At 38.6% G+C, this 14,616-nt stretch overlaps 2 protein-coding genes across 4 annotated transcripts in view; one reads left to right on the forward strand and one right to left on the reverse strand.

Moving 5' to 3' along the window:
• The window catches only part of METTL9 (methyltransferase like 9), a 48,234-nt gene that overhangs the window by 2,396 nt on the left and 31,222 nt on the right, over window positions 1-14,616 (reverse strand). The window lies entirely within an intron of this gene.
• On the forward strand, window positions 716-11,349 carry IGSF6 (immunoglobulin superfamily member 6). The gene is made up of 6 exons (XM_006061838.3): window positions 716-819; window positions 4,530-4,886; window positions 7,467-7,573; window positions 8,405-8,452; window positions 8,802-8,882; window positions 10,048-11,349. Exons 1-6 carry the CDS (start codon window positions 753-755, stop codon window positions 10,102-10,104), a joined length of 717 nt encoding a protein of 238 aa, XP_006061900.1. The 5' UTR covers window positions 716-752; the 3' UTR covers window positions 10,105-11,349.

The raw sequence follows: 14,616 nt of genomic DNA on the forward strand, positions 1-14,616 counted from the left end.
TGACTTAGTGACTAAACAAAACTGGGGTACAATTAGTTAATGGCACCCAACTTATTTATTCATTGTTCACTGATTTTTCTCTCGTCTCTACATGAAGATGGACTTCCCAGGTGGCGCTAGTGGTAAAGAACCCATCTGCCAATGCAGAAGATGGAAGAGATGTGAGTTTGATCCCTGGGTTGGGAAGAGCCCCTGGAGGAGGGCATGACAACCCACTCCAGTATTCTTGCCTGGAGAATCCCATGGGCAGAGGAGCCTGGTGGGCTACAGTGCACAGGGTCGCAGAGAGTAGGACACAACTGAAGTGACTTAGCACACACCATGAAGATATTTCCTCCTACTTCTCCTTGATTTCCAGCAGTTATCAGCCCAGCACCAAGAACAAATTAGATGCCCAAGAGCAGAGACTGAACTGCTCTAAAAAATTTAAGTATGAGTTATCTGTCAAACAATACTTTCTAGGAATATGCACCAAGGTAAATCAAAATCTCACCCAAAACATCTAACATCTTTGAGGGTTTGTAAAACCCAAGAAAAATGTGACCATATGAACATTTAGAAATGTGCTCTAGGCTAAAATCTCAACTTTAAATGGTGAAACTGGATTACAAACAATCTTTACACAATTTCAAAAAGTTCCCAATTATGCTTCCTCAATAAGAGTTCCTCTCTTTGTTTCTTCCTTACTTAGGAAAAAAAAAAGCCAAAACTCTCTTCAAATACACTCCCACACCTCATACATACACACAGAAATGGAGACCGTGAACAGAGGAAAGATCATTCTCGGTCTGGAACTCAATCTGATTCTGTTTTATGTCGGTAAGGTTCTTTTATTTTCCCTCCATTTTATTTAAATCAATTGCTACTTTTCATCTAAAAATTCATTTATATTTTAAGCCCCTACAGATTTTTAAATGTATAACATTATGGAAACTGTCTAAAGTGACAAATTTCCTTTTTTCTCAGAGAAATAGGTAATTAAAAAACAGCTGAGAAAAAAAATTAATATTAACATTGAAAACTTCCTTTGCTATCATGCTGCATTAGAGAAGAGTACCTCACCAAACAGAGGCTTGAAAATATTCATAAAATCACATTAATCATTAACAATTCAGTTCCCATACAGGCAAACTGACTCTGAATTAAATACTTAAATATTTTTAAAGAACAGTGTTTCAGAAAAAGCCGAATTTCTATAAATTGAAGTACCTGTCATTTAAAAAAACTGCAATGGCTCCTTCCTTGAAAAATAACCATATCACAAATATATGGATACTTTTGCCTGTTTTTTCTCTGAGAGAATTTCCTGTATCACAGTTCTAATAATTTCATCATTGTTCTAAAAAATCTCATAATCTCAGATTTGCTCACAAAGTTTGGGTCATAGGCCAGGAAAGGGAACAGCTCTTATTTTTTTCTCATCTGTAAAGAAATATTTTTAAATGTTAACAGTGATTTGGTGGGGGCGGAGTGGTGAAAGGACTATGGGTGATGTTTTTGCTTCTACTTTCAGTAATAAGTCTATTTATTTCCTAATAAGTATATATATATTACTTTTATAGAGTAGTCTAATTGGTATTATTTTTCAAAAGAATTATCTTTCAAAGATATATACTGAAAGATGTGCAGACAAATTATCTGGAATTTGCCCTAAAATAACACGAGATAAAGGCACAAGTAGGGAGAAGAGCTGAAACGAGACTGGGCTGAAGTCAGGTGATGGCGGAGAAGTTACTGTGCTGGTCAACTACCGCGTGTGTTCGCAAGTTTCCATAAAGGCGTTTTTTAGAAAGTTCGGAACTTACTTTTCTATGTATTTTCTAGCTTGGTTTTCAAAAACAGTAGTCTTTTTTTATTCCCTCCACTAAGAAGATAAACTTTCAACCTTTCCAGAGGGTACTGTGTTTAAAAGAACCCCTACAGGATGTGAGAGTTCTTAAAGTGCAGCTCCTCAGAGTGGGCTGCAGGCTGACACATTATCCAAACTTCCCTTTTGCACTAAGCTGCCACCTCATTCATGGCGCGGGGCTGCGGGGGGAGCAGCCGTCTCCTCACAGCCTGGGCTCTCACAGGAAACCACCGCACCCAGTTTTCTCCCTTCTGCGGTGGTCACGAGCAGAGATATGAAACTTCTAAGTTGCAAGTATTTATTTTACCCTGGAACACTAGTTCTCCAAGAAAAATGTTAAAAGGTAGCTTCGCTTTTAAAAACTACCTCATGGAGGAGTTGAAACTGGGACCTTGCTGATTAACTTCATGACTCTGGCAGGCCCACATCCACTTCAAGTTCCCACACTTTTAACGATTACTATACCTTATAAAGCCGTTTCTCTACTTTGAAGGTGACTAAGTCTGGGTAGGAGACCTGCGGTCGCAGTCACCAGCCTTAGGAGTGAGGCTAAGCCCCTCGGCTGAAGACGCAGGAAGCCTGGTCTTCTCCAGTGACTTGACTTTACCCGCTCATCTGGTTTACCTTTACCAGGTTGCTAAAAAGCTCCCAGCTCATCTCCAATTGCACAAATAACAAAAATTACAACATGGTGAGAAGAGATTTGGGTCACAAATACCATGATTCTAGCTTTAATCCTTCTGCTCAGGGTCAGGACCTATAAGAAAAATGTTAAATGACAAAAAGCCCATATGAAAATTATATCAGACAACTTGGATTATTTTTTAATTTTGTGTACAGCAACAAAAGGAAAAGTCAGACAAATAAGACCATGTGGAAACATGTAACCACACAAAGTCAGAGTGAAAACATGCACAAATTCCAGTTTGCCTCAACCAACAGTATTTCACAGACAGCCTCCCTTGCCCCCAAAATGGCTGAGGGCAGGTCTTCCCAATAATAAATAACTGAGCAGCTTTCCAGCTTCACGAACCTGGGATTAGATAGAAGGCCACATAGGGACCTACCCCCCATGACAGGGAAGCAGCATCATGTGGCGGCAGGGAAAGCACTGGATGGGGCGTCTAGTCTCAGCCCTGCTGACATGACGCTGTGAAGTGAAAGTCGCTCAGTCTTGTCCGACTCTTTGGGACCCCATGGACTATACAGTCCATGGAATTCTCCAGGCCAGAATACTGGAGTGGGTAGCCTTTCCCTTCTCCAGGGGACCTTCCCAACCCAGGGATCAAACCCAGGTCTCCCGCATTGTGGGTGGATTCTTCACCAGCTGAGCCACAAGGGAAGCCCAAGCATTCTGGAGTGGGTAGCCTATCCCTTCTTCAGCTGATTTTCCTGACCCAGGAATTGAACCGGGGTCTCTTGCATTGCAGGCGGATTCTTTACCAGATGAGCTATCTCTCTTTAGAGCTCTATTTAGAGCTATATCTAAAATGGGCATATGATACTGTGGAGACGGGAGTGGCCGTGGCAGCAGAAATAGCTCCTTTCATTAAATACTTACTTAGACCCAGGTAAGTAAATACTCCTTGTGCACTGATGGCCTCCATGAAACTTCCTGCTAACCTCATGATACTCAACAACACTATCCCCCTTTTGCTAATGAGGAAACAGACCAGAGAGCTAGGAACTAGCAAGAGCTAGGATCCAAACTCAAATGTCTACTCCTAATCACAATACTGCTCAAGTAAATTAAAGCTACAAGAGGCTACAAAGCAACACACAAGAGCCAGGAAAGAAACTAACCTGCTGGGCAGTGGCATGGCCAGCTCATCAGGCCTCTGCTCAGCAACGAAAGGCTGGCTAAGCCAGGGCTGCAATTTCCCAGATGTACATATTGCCTTTTACAATGTTTCCCTTTGGGACAACTAGACTCCCTGAAGAACAAGGGTAAACTGTCATGAATTCCTAGCAATCACAACCTTAAAAGGCAGAAAAAAAAATCCCTGCTGCTTATGTGCTTTGATACCTATTGCTACACTGAATGCAATACTCCTATGAGGCCAGGGGTTCAGATAAGGAAACAAGCTCCTAGAGAGCAATAGATTTGCACAGGGAGATCGAAGGACAGCTTCTAAGTACACCACGAGTGTACACGTGGACCCCGACCTTCTGACTCAGATCTGCTGTCACGTCCGGCAAAGGAGATCCCCACCCCACCCCCAGGGCTGCCCCTTAAGTACCAGACATCACTGTGCTCCAGCAGCCTGAGGTCAGGAAACTCAGAGGGTCAAGAAAAGTGAGGAACACCAGCGTCTACCTTTAAGTCTTAATTTTTTGGATTGAAGTAGCTACCGTCTATGGGGTTGCACAGAGTCGGACACGACTGAAGTGACTTAGCAGCAGCAGCAGCAAAGTTAATGTACAAGTTAAAAAAAAAGTTACGGGTGTACTGTAACTTTATAATAGTGATTCACAATTTTAAAGGTTATACTCCATTTATAGTTATCATAAAATATTGGCACCAGTGTCTATTTTTATAGTCTTGTCCATGCTGAGAGTGAGGTAAAAACAAGAAAGCCATGGTTTTCAGTGGATTCTTCAAAAATGTTGATAAAACAGGAGCACAGGACAAAGGGAGGTGAGACGCCCACTGAGCAAGCTCCTCTGCTTCCTCCTACAGGGGTCGCGGACGACTGCACCGTCTCAGTGTCTCAACCACCTGAACTTGAAGTGGACTACACGCAAAAGGTCGTAACCTTGCCCTGCTCCTTCTCCACGGTGGGGTGCCCTGCAGAGCAACCAAAATGCCTGTGGTTTCGCTACGGGACTCACAAGTCTGAGAACCTGTTCTCGAATGGATGCAGAAGTAAGACAGACAAATACACACTTGAGAATCCGGCACAAAACCAGGTTTCCCTCACTGTGAACAGGCTGACTTTCAATGACAGTGCAATCTACGTCTGTGGAATAGCCTTTCCCAACTCAAAGCAACCGAGAGCTAAGCAAACGGGAGGAGGGACTGTGCTTGTGGTAAGAGGTCAGTCAAAGCTTTATTCCCGTACAGTGTGTTCTGCTTGGTCCCTTAAATGCATCACTTACTTCTATGCAGAGATTAGGAGATACATCTGATAACTTAATAGCTCAGCCAGTGAAAAGTGTGACCTTCACACTAGCCAACATGCAGTCTGGATTGATGAACTACTCCAATCTCATCTCTCAGCCTCCGCAGACACAGTCAGGGTGATGTCAGGTGCTGTATTCTCTATGTCCAGACTTTACTGGCAAAGGCTGACCAACTATGTCCTCCTTTCTCCACGTTACACGGATTGAAATATGATGTTTAACTAAGAGCCTTGTTAGGATCTGGCCTGGTATTGCACCATCTAGAACAAAACACTGGAGAAGCATAAGCAATCAATAAATTGAACGCATAAAAAAAATATGCATTATGGAGAATAAACACAAGTTTTAGGTAAAGCCACTGGGGGACCCCTGACCTTACCCCCTTGTGCATAGATAATGAACAGAAAAAGGGTCGGTGTGGTTTCCTTAGACTTACTAAATCCATGACAATCTCCTCATGCAACTGAGGACACTGAGCCTAGCTAAGACCTATAAATTATGAAACTGTGAGGAAAAACTTCACGATTCTGGAGAAAGGAAGAGAAGAACAGTAACTCCATGCTTTTCTCAGACCTTTCCCCTTTAAAGAAACTCTAGTACGATGAGCTCTGAGATCATTAAAACATAAACTCAAACTGATCAGGCTTTTTGTTTTAACACCGGACTTCGAGGAGCCCAGATTGTCCTATATTACAATTCTTACTTTGGTGTTCTAATGAACTTTTGCTATTTCAGCATCATTTAATGTTAGTTTATGCTTACTTGTAGGGGTAAATTATAAATGAGTTAATGCACATAAAGCACTTTTAATGGTGCCTGGTTTATATCAAATAATTAATGTCAGCTAAGGAAATCAACTCTGAATATTCACTGGAAGGAGTGATGCAGAAGCTCCAATACTTTGGCCACCTGATGTGAAGAGCCAACTCACTGGAAATGACCCTGATGCTGGGAAAGATCAAAGGCAGGAGGAGAAGGGGGCGACAGAGAATGAGATGGTTGGATGGCATCCCGGACTCAATGGACTTGAATTTGAGCAAACTCCGGGAGATGGTGAAGGACAGGGAAGCCAGGCGCACTGCAGTCTATGGGATCTGAAAGAGTCGGACATGACTAAACAACAGATATGAAAACAAACACACAACAGCTATGGAGATTTGTGTCTCTCACTGCATGCATGTGTCTTCTATAAACAACAACAGCCAGAAGAAAAATGGTTTGTAAAGAAGGAGGTCTCAAACCTGCAAGTTCATGGGATGAAACACCCTTCTTTAAGAGTAAGAATGAAAATACCATTAAGACAGAAACAGCAATTTCCTACCTTTTTAACAGAGCCTCTAATTTCACACTTGAAACTTTTTTTTTTTTAAGTTTTACAGATATGGTTGATTTGTTAGGTTTCACAAGAAAAATGTATGTTGTATAAACTGAGTTCACAGGATAAGCATCTATGGGCTTATTTAGTTGAAAAGCACAAGTTATTCAGATAACAATTACAAATTTAATTGGATTCTGTACTTCATATAATTGAGTACTTGAAGATGCGGTGTGTTACTTCATCACTACCTAGAGAACAGGACACTTCCTGCAGGGAGGGAGAAATTCAGAATGTACAAATGGATTCAATAATTCTACTTCCAGCTTTATTAGAAAGAAGAGACACACAACACCACTGCACACACAAGCGTGCAGTGAGCACCATAATCTTAGTGTATGGCCTTCTCAGGGTCTTCAAAGATTGCACTGCTTACCTATGTGTACAGTTCAAGGTCATAAACATATGTAGGAAAGAATTTTAACTCCATAGACTCTTGGTGACACTTGTATCTACTAAAAGAAACTTAAAACACCCTTGAACAACCTGTCTTGCAATGTTTATCTCACTTTAAGCAACAATTTACATAAAAAGTGATTCTTAGCATCATGACAAATAATTAATTGAATTTATTAAAATTTTAAGTTTTAAAAATGAGTACCATTTTGGGCATAATACACTTAAAGAACTAATGAGATGACTTTAACTATATCATATACTTGCTGCTGCTGCTGCTGCTAAGTCACTTCAGTCGTGTCCGACTCTGTGCGACCCCATAGACGGCAGCCCACCAGGCTCCCCCGTCCCTGGGATTCTCCAGGCAAGAACACTGGAGTGGGTTGCCATTTCCTTCTCCAACGCATGAAAGTGAAAAGTGAAAGTGAAGTCACTCAGTTGTGTCCGACCCTTAGTGACCCCATGGACTGCAGCCCACCAGGTTCCTCCACCCATGGGAGTTTCCAGGCAAGAGTACTGGAGTGGGGTGCCATTGCCTTCTCCGATCATATACTTGAGTGCCTTCTAAATCAAGAGCCCCTGAATAAATTTTTATATGAATAGCCAAATAGCATAAGCTCATGTGTCCCCCTTAACATTTAGTTTCAATTACACTTTATACATATATTTGCAATAATATGTTTCAATAGTGACTGTCTCTTTCTCTGTCTGTAATTAACAAAGAGATGAAGCTTCTCAGCAAGGAACTGCAGTCTGCCCTGATAGCCCTCTTAGTCCTGTTCTCTATCTACATCACCAGTGTGCTCGTGATCCTCATCGTCCTCACCAAAGTAAGTCAAACATCTTGCACGAGATGTCCCTATGGCCTTGAAAATTATCCTAAGGAAATAATTTCCATCTCTCCACATGTTGGGAGCCCTAGAAATAGCTCACCTAATTAACATCTCCCTTTGCATCTGCAGGAAATACCTACTACAGAAGAGGTCTGCAGAAAAAAGCAAAAAGTTTTCATCACTGAAAATTACTAACCAGAGTACACAATTTATATGGTTTTCTTTCCATAAATGGGAATAAGAGATCCTTCTTTATAACCATCAGACACACACTACTTTTCCACTGGTGGGGGAGGTATGAAAGGCCTAAGAACGATCTTTAAGAGTAAAAAAGGTTAACGAAAGAGACTGGAGGGACTTCCCCAGTGGTACAGTGGCTAGGACTCCATATTCCCAATGCAGGGTGTGTCCAGATTCAATCCCTGATCAAGGAACTAGATCCCACACGATACTTCTAAAAGTCCTGCATGATGCAATTAAGACCCGGAACAGCTAAATAAATATTTAAAAAAGAGAGAGAAAGAGAGATTAGACACTGCCTTAAAATATCTTTAAGAGGCCTAAAGTTTTTGAGAAAGACTATACTTCTCATTGTTCACATGCTATAAGAGGGGATATGTATGTGTTATATTAAGATTACCGTAAATCCTATTATCAATATCAGCTCGAGCTATTAATAAAAACACCTCAGAAGTGACATGAAAATTACTCTTACTGCATATTACTTAAATATTAAGTTTGTTTAACCTTATTATGGTATGAGATATCTGCCATGATTGTTCTGAGTACATAACATGTCTTATAAGACTTTCCTTTTCTTCCTGACAGGCAAAATCTAACACTCAAAGAAAGAAAGAAACAGAAGAATCACAAAAGGTACACACCAATGCTGGTAAAACATCTTCAGAATTGTGGTTATTAACTATTTTACATTGAAAATAATTTAAGAAACAGAACATCATCACAGAACAACTTTCATACTGTTTCCTATTGTTGTTAAAAATTATATTCTCAAGTGGTAGAATATATGGCAAATTGACAGGTCTCAATCATAAATTCTACTTAATATACTCAAAATACAAGAGTTAACTGTAGGTACAGATGTGTTGGGTGGGATAGTTTCTAAGACTGGTGGCCAATAAAGAAAGAAAAGGCTCAGATAAAGTGCAATAATCATTGCTTTTAATCATAAGACAACATTTTTTTTTCTTATTTGTATTTATAGAAAAAGAGTGCTCGGCGTATTTTTCAGGAAATTGCTCAAGAGCTATATAACAAGAGACATGTGCAAACAAGCCAACAAACTGTAAGTGTAAAATATCAAAAAGATGTAAAGCTAAAAAGCATGTTTAACTAAAAAGATATAAAGCATGTTTAACTAAAAAAACTTGGCTGCCAGCAAGCTGTCAATAATCAAGTTTTTCTTTAAAAAGAGTCTGAAAGAGGACTTTCATAAAATGCATTTGTTTTGATAAATACATAACAAAGGACATCTGATGCAATATCAAATAGACACCAGGCTGGCATCTTAGTGACATGAAATCTTTCTGAAACACACTGGATACAGGTAATGTTTTCAATACAGACAAGGATGCTTTTGTGGGTTGAAAGCTTCTTTGGACTGTGTCTTGCATCAGTTGTAACCATTAAGCAAATGTTGCAAACATCTGTGGATCAAATTATACAGAAAACTTACTTGCTCACATTAGAAAAGACAGATAATAAGAATAAAAGATGAGTATTTCTTCAGCCTTTGATGTTTAGTGATAGGAAGAATGTATATGTTGACTATAATACATTCTGATAGTCCTTATACAGTCTTAAAGTCCCATAAAAACAGGTTTTTTCAAACAAGACATTGTTTTACAGCTAGTAGAGCAGACAGTTTCCACGATACCTGATCAGACTTTTCAGATTTAAATTAAAATGTATACAAAATAAAGAACTTATACACTAGCAGAGATATTTTCTTAAACTGCAGCCATGAGGGCAAATGAAACAGAATTCTGATATGAGATGTGGTTTTTTTAAATCTAATTTCTAAAAAGGATTTTCATCCAGGAAATAGTATCATCTAAGTAGTCACTTCATCCTTCGATGTATATAGAAGTACATAAAGAAGTGATTTAATTATAAATACCTAAGATGCCACTCTGAATAATTACAAATGCATGTTCACACTCTTCTTTTATTGACACAGGCACCTTTTCAGCAGAGAGGCCAAATTAAATGGTTAAAAGACAAGCCTGGAAGTAGGAATTTTAAAGCCCTCAGTCAGTGCTTTGACAATGGCATGTAAACAAGAAAGTTATTCTTTAGTTCCCACATCTTACTCCAAATAAAGGGAAAGTGGAAACTGGACCTTTATGGTTACTGGAGAATGGAAGACGGCACTGTAATTAATATGTCGCTCTTAGTGTGGTGTTATTGGTTACAAAACTTAAAATGTGTCTTGTTATTTACTATTGCAGGAAAAAGACAACACTTATGAAAACAGAGCAGCGCTTTCTAACTATGAAAGACCATAGAAGTCTTCTGACTTTCAATGAAGTCACTGAAAATCCCACTCCAGACATTATGAAAGTATTAGTAGATATACACCCATCAGGTTTTTTTTAGAAAACAATTTAAGGTAAATGGAAAAGTCAACTAGCTACAAGAAGGATGCCAGAGAATATAAGGAAACTATTACTAATGGAAATTACCAAAATACTAAAACCCAACAAAATGCAACTGAAAAATACTTTCCTAATTTGCTAGGTAGGAGAATTCTAAGCAGTCAAGCATCTTCAAAAATTTCCAGTTAAAGCATATGTCCTCCTGTATTTGCTCCATTCGACATAACCACACGATGACTGATACCCTGAAGATGATCTGAAGTCACACCAAGTGCCTCAGTCTTGCCTGGAAGAACTGTCTTTATGGTTTCTAGATGTGGTGGGCTAACTAGACAAAGTTGGCAGGGAAAGAGGAACGGAGAGAGGAAGGAATGTGTCAAAATCTGAGTTAGAGAAAAATCATCTTGAACAGTATTTTGCTGCAAGTATTATTTCCTCTAGTGTTGCAATGGGCCAGTGGTATAATACACATTTTCCTGCCAGGGTATGCAAAATAACTTACATCATGCTACCAACAAAAAGTGAGAGCACAATAGAATACAGTAACATTTTAGTTAGTATAACATGTTAGTTATTTTAACAAAAAATCCAAAGCAGAAGGTTCAGCCAGAGAAAACCTCAGAATAAATAAGCTACAATGGACTCTAGGTGTCAGTCTTGCGCCAAATAACAGCACCAGGGAAGGCTTTGGCAAAGCACTGGAACTGAGCAAGCCTTTGTGATATTTTTTTTTCTCTTTTAGTAAGTCATTGTATTACACACACACATACACACAAAAATATAGCTATGTACACACACATTTATACAAACCTACACTTTATACATAGTTGGGATCATACAGAGTATACAGTTTTGTATTATGCATTGCACTGTGATTTTTAACCAACTAAGGAGGGAAATGTAGGACAAGGGGCAGTGTATAGCAAGGAGGCTTATGGTACTTACTACCATCTCACTAAGAAAACATGTTATAGAATTGCTCTCTGAAAGTTACTTCTGTGTAACAAAAAAATCTATTTAAAGTACCTGCAAGTATATATCTGCTATTAAACCTGAATTACAACCTATTATGTTTATTTAAAGTGTTCCTCTTAAACTGGTATAAAATGAGACGGATTATTTTTAAACCCCAGATTAAATTTTCAAATATTTTAAGATCTCTTTAAAAGCATTTTGTACTGATGGCTTAAATCAGGGACCTCTAACCTTTCCATCTGGGTTGGGGGGGGGGCACATAACCTCATTTTGTGTGTAAATATATGTGAAAACACATGTGAGTACACATGTGCTTTGTGTAGTTCATGCATATACATGTATGTGTGTATATGTATATACACAAAAACAGAAATTAAACAATGGGCGTTCAAAGCATTATAAATAAAAATGTTAACATTTCCCTCCTGTACCCCAACATAAACAGTCTTGCATACTCCCTCAACTTTGAGACCACTGGCCTGACTAAAATAAATGAACTTCTAAACCAGATGGCAGAAAAGGTTAAGTGCTACCACCATCTAGGTGAATAGAAGGGATCTGATCATTTCCTTTTGATTTCTGAAAGTCATTATCTTTGGTCCTTCCAGGGATGAAAATATACCATTCTTCATGTAACTAATGAGGAAACAAAATCCCTAAGACAAACTTGTATTTGATTCAGAATAAACTTTTCCCAATACAAGCAAGTACTGTGTTTAAGAGACTAATTTTTAAGCTAAATTTTGGAACATATGTTCCCAAGTAGTTATATTCCTTGAGGTCATATATGAGTGCCTGAAATATATATATTATTCATTCTTTTATTCATCCAACTAGCCAACAATACTGACTGACCGCTATACTGTTATACAACCAAAGGCTTCTTTTGCACGCCATCCTTGGGTCTCACTGAACTGGGAACCCCACCTGGGAACCCCACCTTGTTCCCATCTTATTGCTGTTGCGTGTGCATATGGTAGATCACGCCATAGATGCAAACACACATCAAATGTCACCCATGTGAAAACCTCCCTAACTCCTCCAGCAGTTAATGGAACTTTCCTTCTCTAAACAAATGGAACTTCATGTTTCTTTTCAGGTTATCCTGTCACTGTCTGTTTACATCTTCTGAACTAGTCTCTAAGTATCTTAAAACTAGAAGCACTTGTCTCATTTCTTTTTACTTCTACTGCTTAGCACTGCCTGGTACATAAAAGTCTTTTAAACACCCTTACATGAATGCAACTGAACAATGTTTCTACAGAAAAATATTTTTTCGGCCCTTCAACTGAGATACAAAGCACACTTCACTCCTTAGCCATTGACCCTCATGCCTTGTCATAAGGACCACTCACTGAATCCCTAACATTAATTTTCCTGCTATCTGAGCATCCAGAATTTCCACTGGAAAGGACTAAGCAAGCTACAGCTTTCTGTTGAAATTTACACTTCCCAAGACAATCAAGAGAGAATAAACTGAAAACAGCTTGGAGATGAAAAAGAAAAGACATGGTTCTAGTGTCTACACACTCTCCCCTCTAGTCCAGAGCAGTGACACCACATACCAACAGGTGTTAATGAAAGTTTCAGAGTAAGTCATACCTTTCTCTCTACTATGTTAGTGCTAAGAGAGTTTGAAAGCCTGGGCTAATAGGCATCTAGTTCAGTGTCTATGGAGTCGAGTCACATAAACTGATGCTTAAGGCACAGAATTTGAGACCAAGCTAAAATGCAAAAATATTGACAAATACTTCAAAGTGAAAACTGTGAACAAATCTTATCTAAGAAGCCACAAATAAAAATAAAGGAACAGAACAGGACAGAATGAAACAAATGTAACATGTATCAAACACCAATAGAGACAGACACGGTTGGGCACTATCCTATACACTATATTATTTCATCTTCACAACAAACCTCAAGGTAAATATCAGCCCCATTTTTACAGATAAAACACTAAGCTTCATGAGAAGCTCAGGCAATAAGGGCTGACCCATATTTCAAAACAGGTTAGCCCTCAAAAGCCCATACTCTTTCCACAAAGCAGTCCTGCCAGAGTCTTGCTTATTTCTATTAAGACTCGGGAGCTTTAAGACTGAACATGTCTAGTTTAACCCAAACAATCACCCTGGAAGAAAGTGAGAAAGTTGCCAAGGGCTACTCCTCAAAATGTACAGGTTTATTTAGCTGGTTTCAGAGAATTCTACCAAATCTTCAAAAACAATAACCACAATGCTATTTAAACTGTTCCAGAGCATTAGAAGGAATTCAGAAATTATTTTTTACAAAATCAGCAGAACATGAGAAAGATAACATCTTCCAAATGAAAGATTATATCAGACCATCATTTATCAGTAATATTAATGTTAATATTTTTATTTAGTTATTATAAATACAATCTAGTGATACAAAGAAGACTATCCTACATAAGTGCAGAGATATGTGAGTGAATATGTATTAGAAAAGTACCACTGATTTAATAAGACAACAGAGAAAAAACCCTGTCACCACAGAGGCTGAAAACAAAGGTGACAGAATTCAGCACTGACCCCTGACTTTTTTAAGCTCCTAATAAAACAGGATTTTTGAAAAATATTCTATCTCTAGCCAAACATCCATCTCAGGCCAAAAGACAGAATCATATTTTTCATTAAAGTAAAAACCAAAGGTTTCCACCATTTTTTAAAACATTTTCTGGAAGTAACTACAAATTCACTCGGACCAAAAAAAAAAAAAAGGCTAAAAATAAGAAGTAGCAAAACCATTTGCAGATGTTCTAACTGTCTTTTTTAAAAACCCCAAGAGAATCAATGGAGGAAACTACTGGAAACACTAAAATAATCCAATAAGGTAAATAGTTACAAAACTGATACAAACACACACAAAAAGCTGCTTTTCTTGTGTTGTTCAGAATATCCGGAGGGCCATTTGAGACAACATGGATAAAACCACAGGACATTATGCTACGTGAAATAAACTAGATACAGAAAAAGAAATACTACATGATCTCACTTATACTTGGAGCTGAAACAAGTCAAACTTGTAGAACCAGAGAACAGAATGGTGGTTGTCAGGAGCTGGTGGGTGGGGGAACTCAGATGTTGGTCAAAGGATACAAGCTCTCAGGTCTAAGAGGAACAAATTCAGAGGACCTAGTGTACAACCTGGTGGCTAGAGTTAATAATGCTGAACTGCATACTTCAAATTTGCTAAAAGAATACATCTTAAGCATTCTGCAGACACACACACAAAGGTAACTACGTGAGGTAATGAACATGCTAATTGACTGCAGTCATCATTTCACAATGTACATGTACACCAAATCATCATGCTGAACACCTTAAGTACAAAAAACTTGTCAATTATACAAAGCCAGGAAGTTTTTATAGTTTAAACAATGAAGAAAAATCCTATTTATAATATCACACACACCATTAGAATAAATCT

The sequence above is a fragment of the Bubalus bubalis genome, chromosome 24, assembly GCF_019923935.1.
Source record: "Bubalus bubalis isolate 160015118507 breed Murrah chromosome 24, NDDB_SH_1, whole genome shotgun sequence".
In the NCBI taxonomy this organism is placed as follows: Eukaryota; Metazoa; Chordata; class Mammalia; order Artiodactyla; family Bovidae; genus Bubalus; species Bubalus bubalis.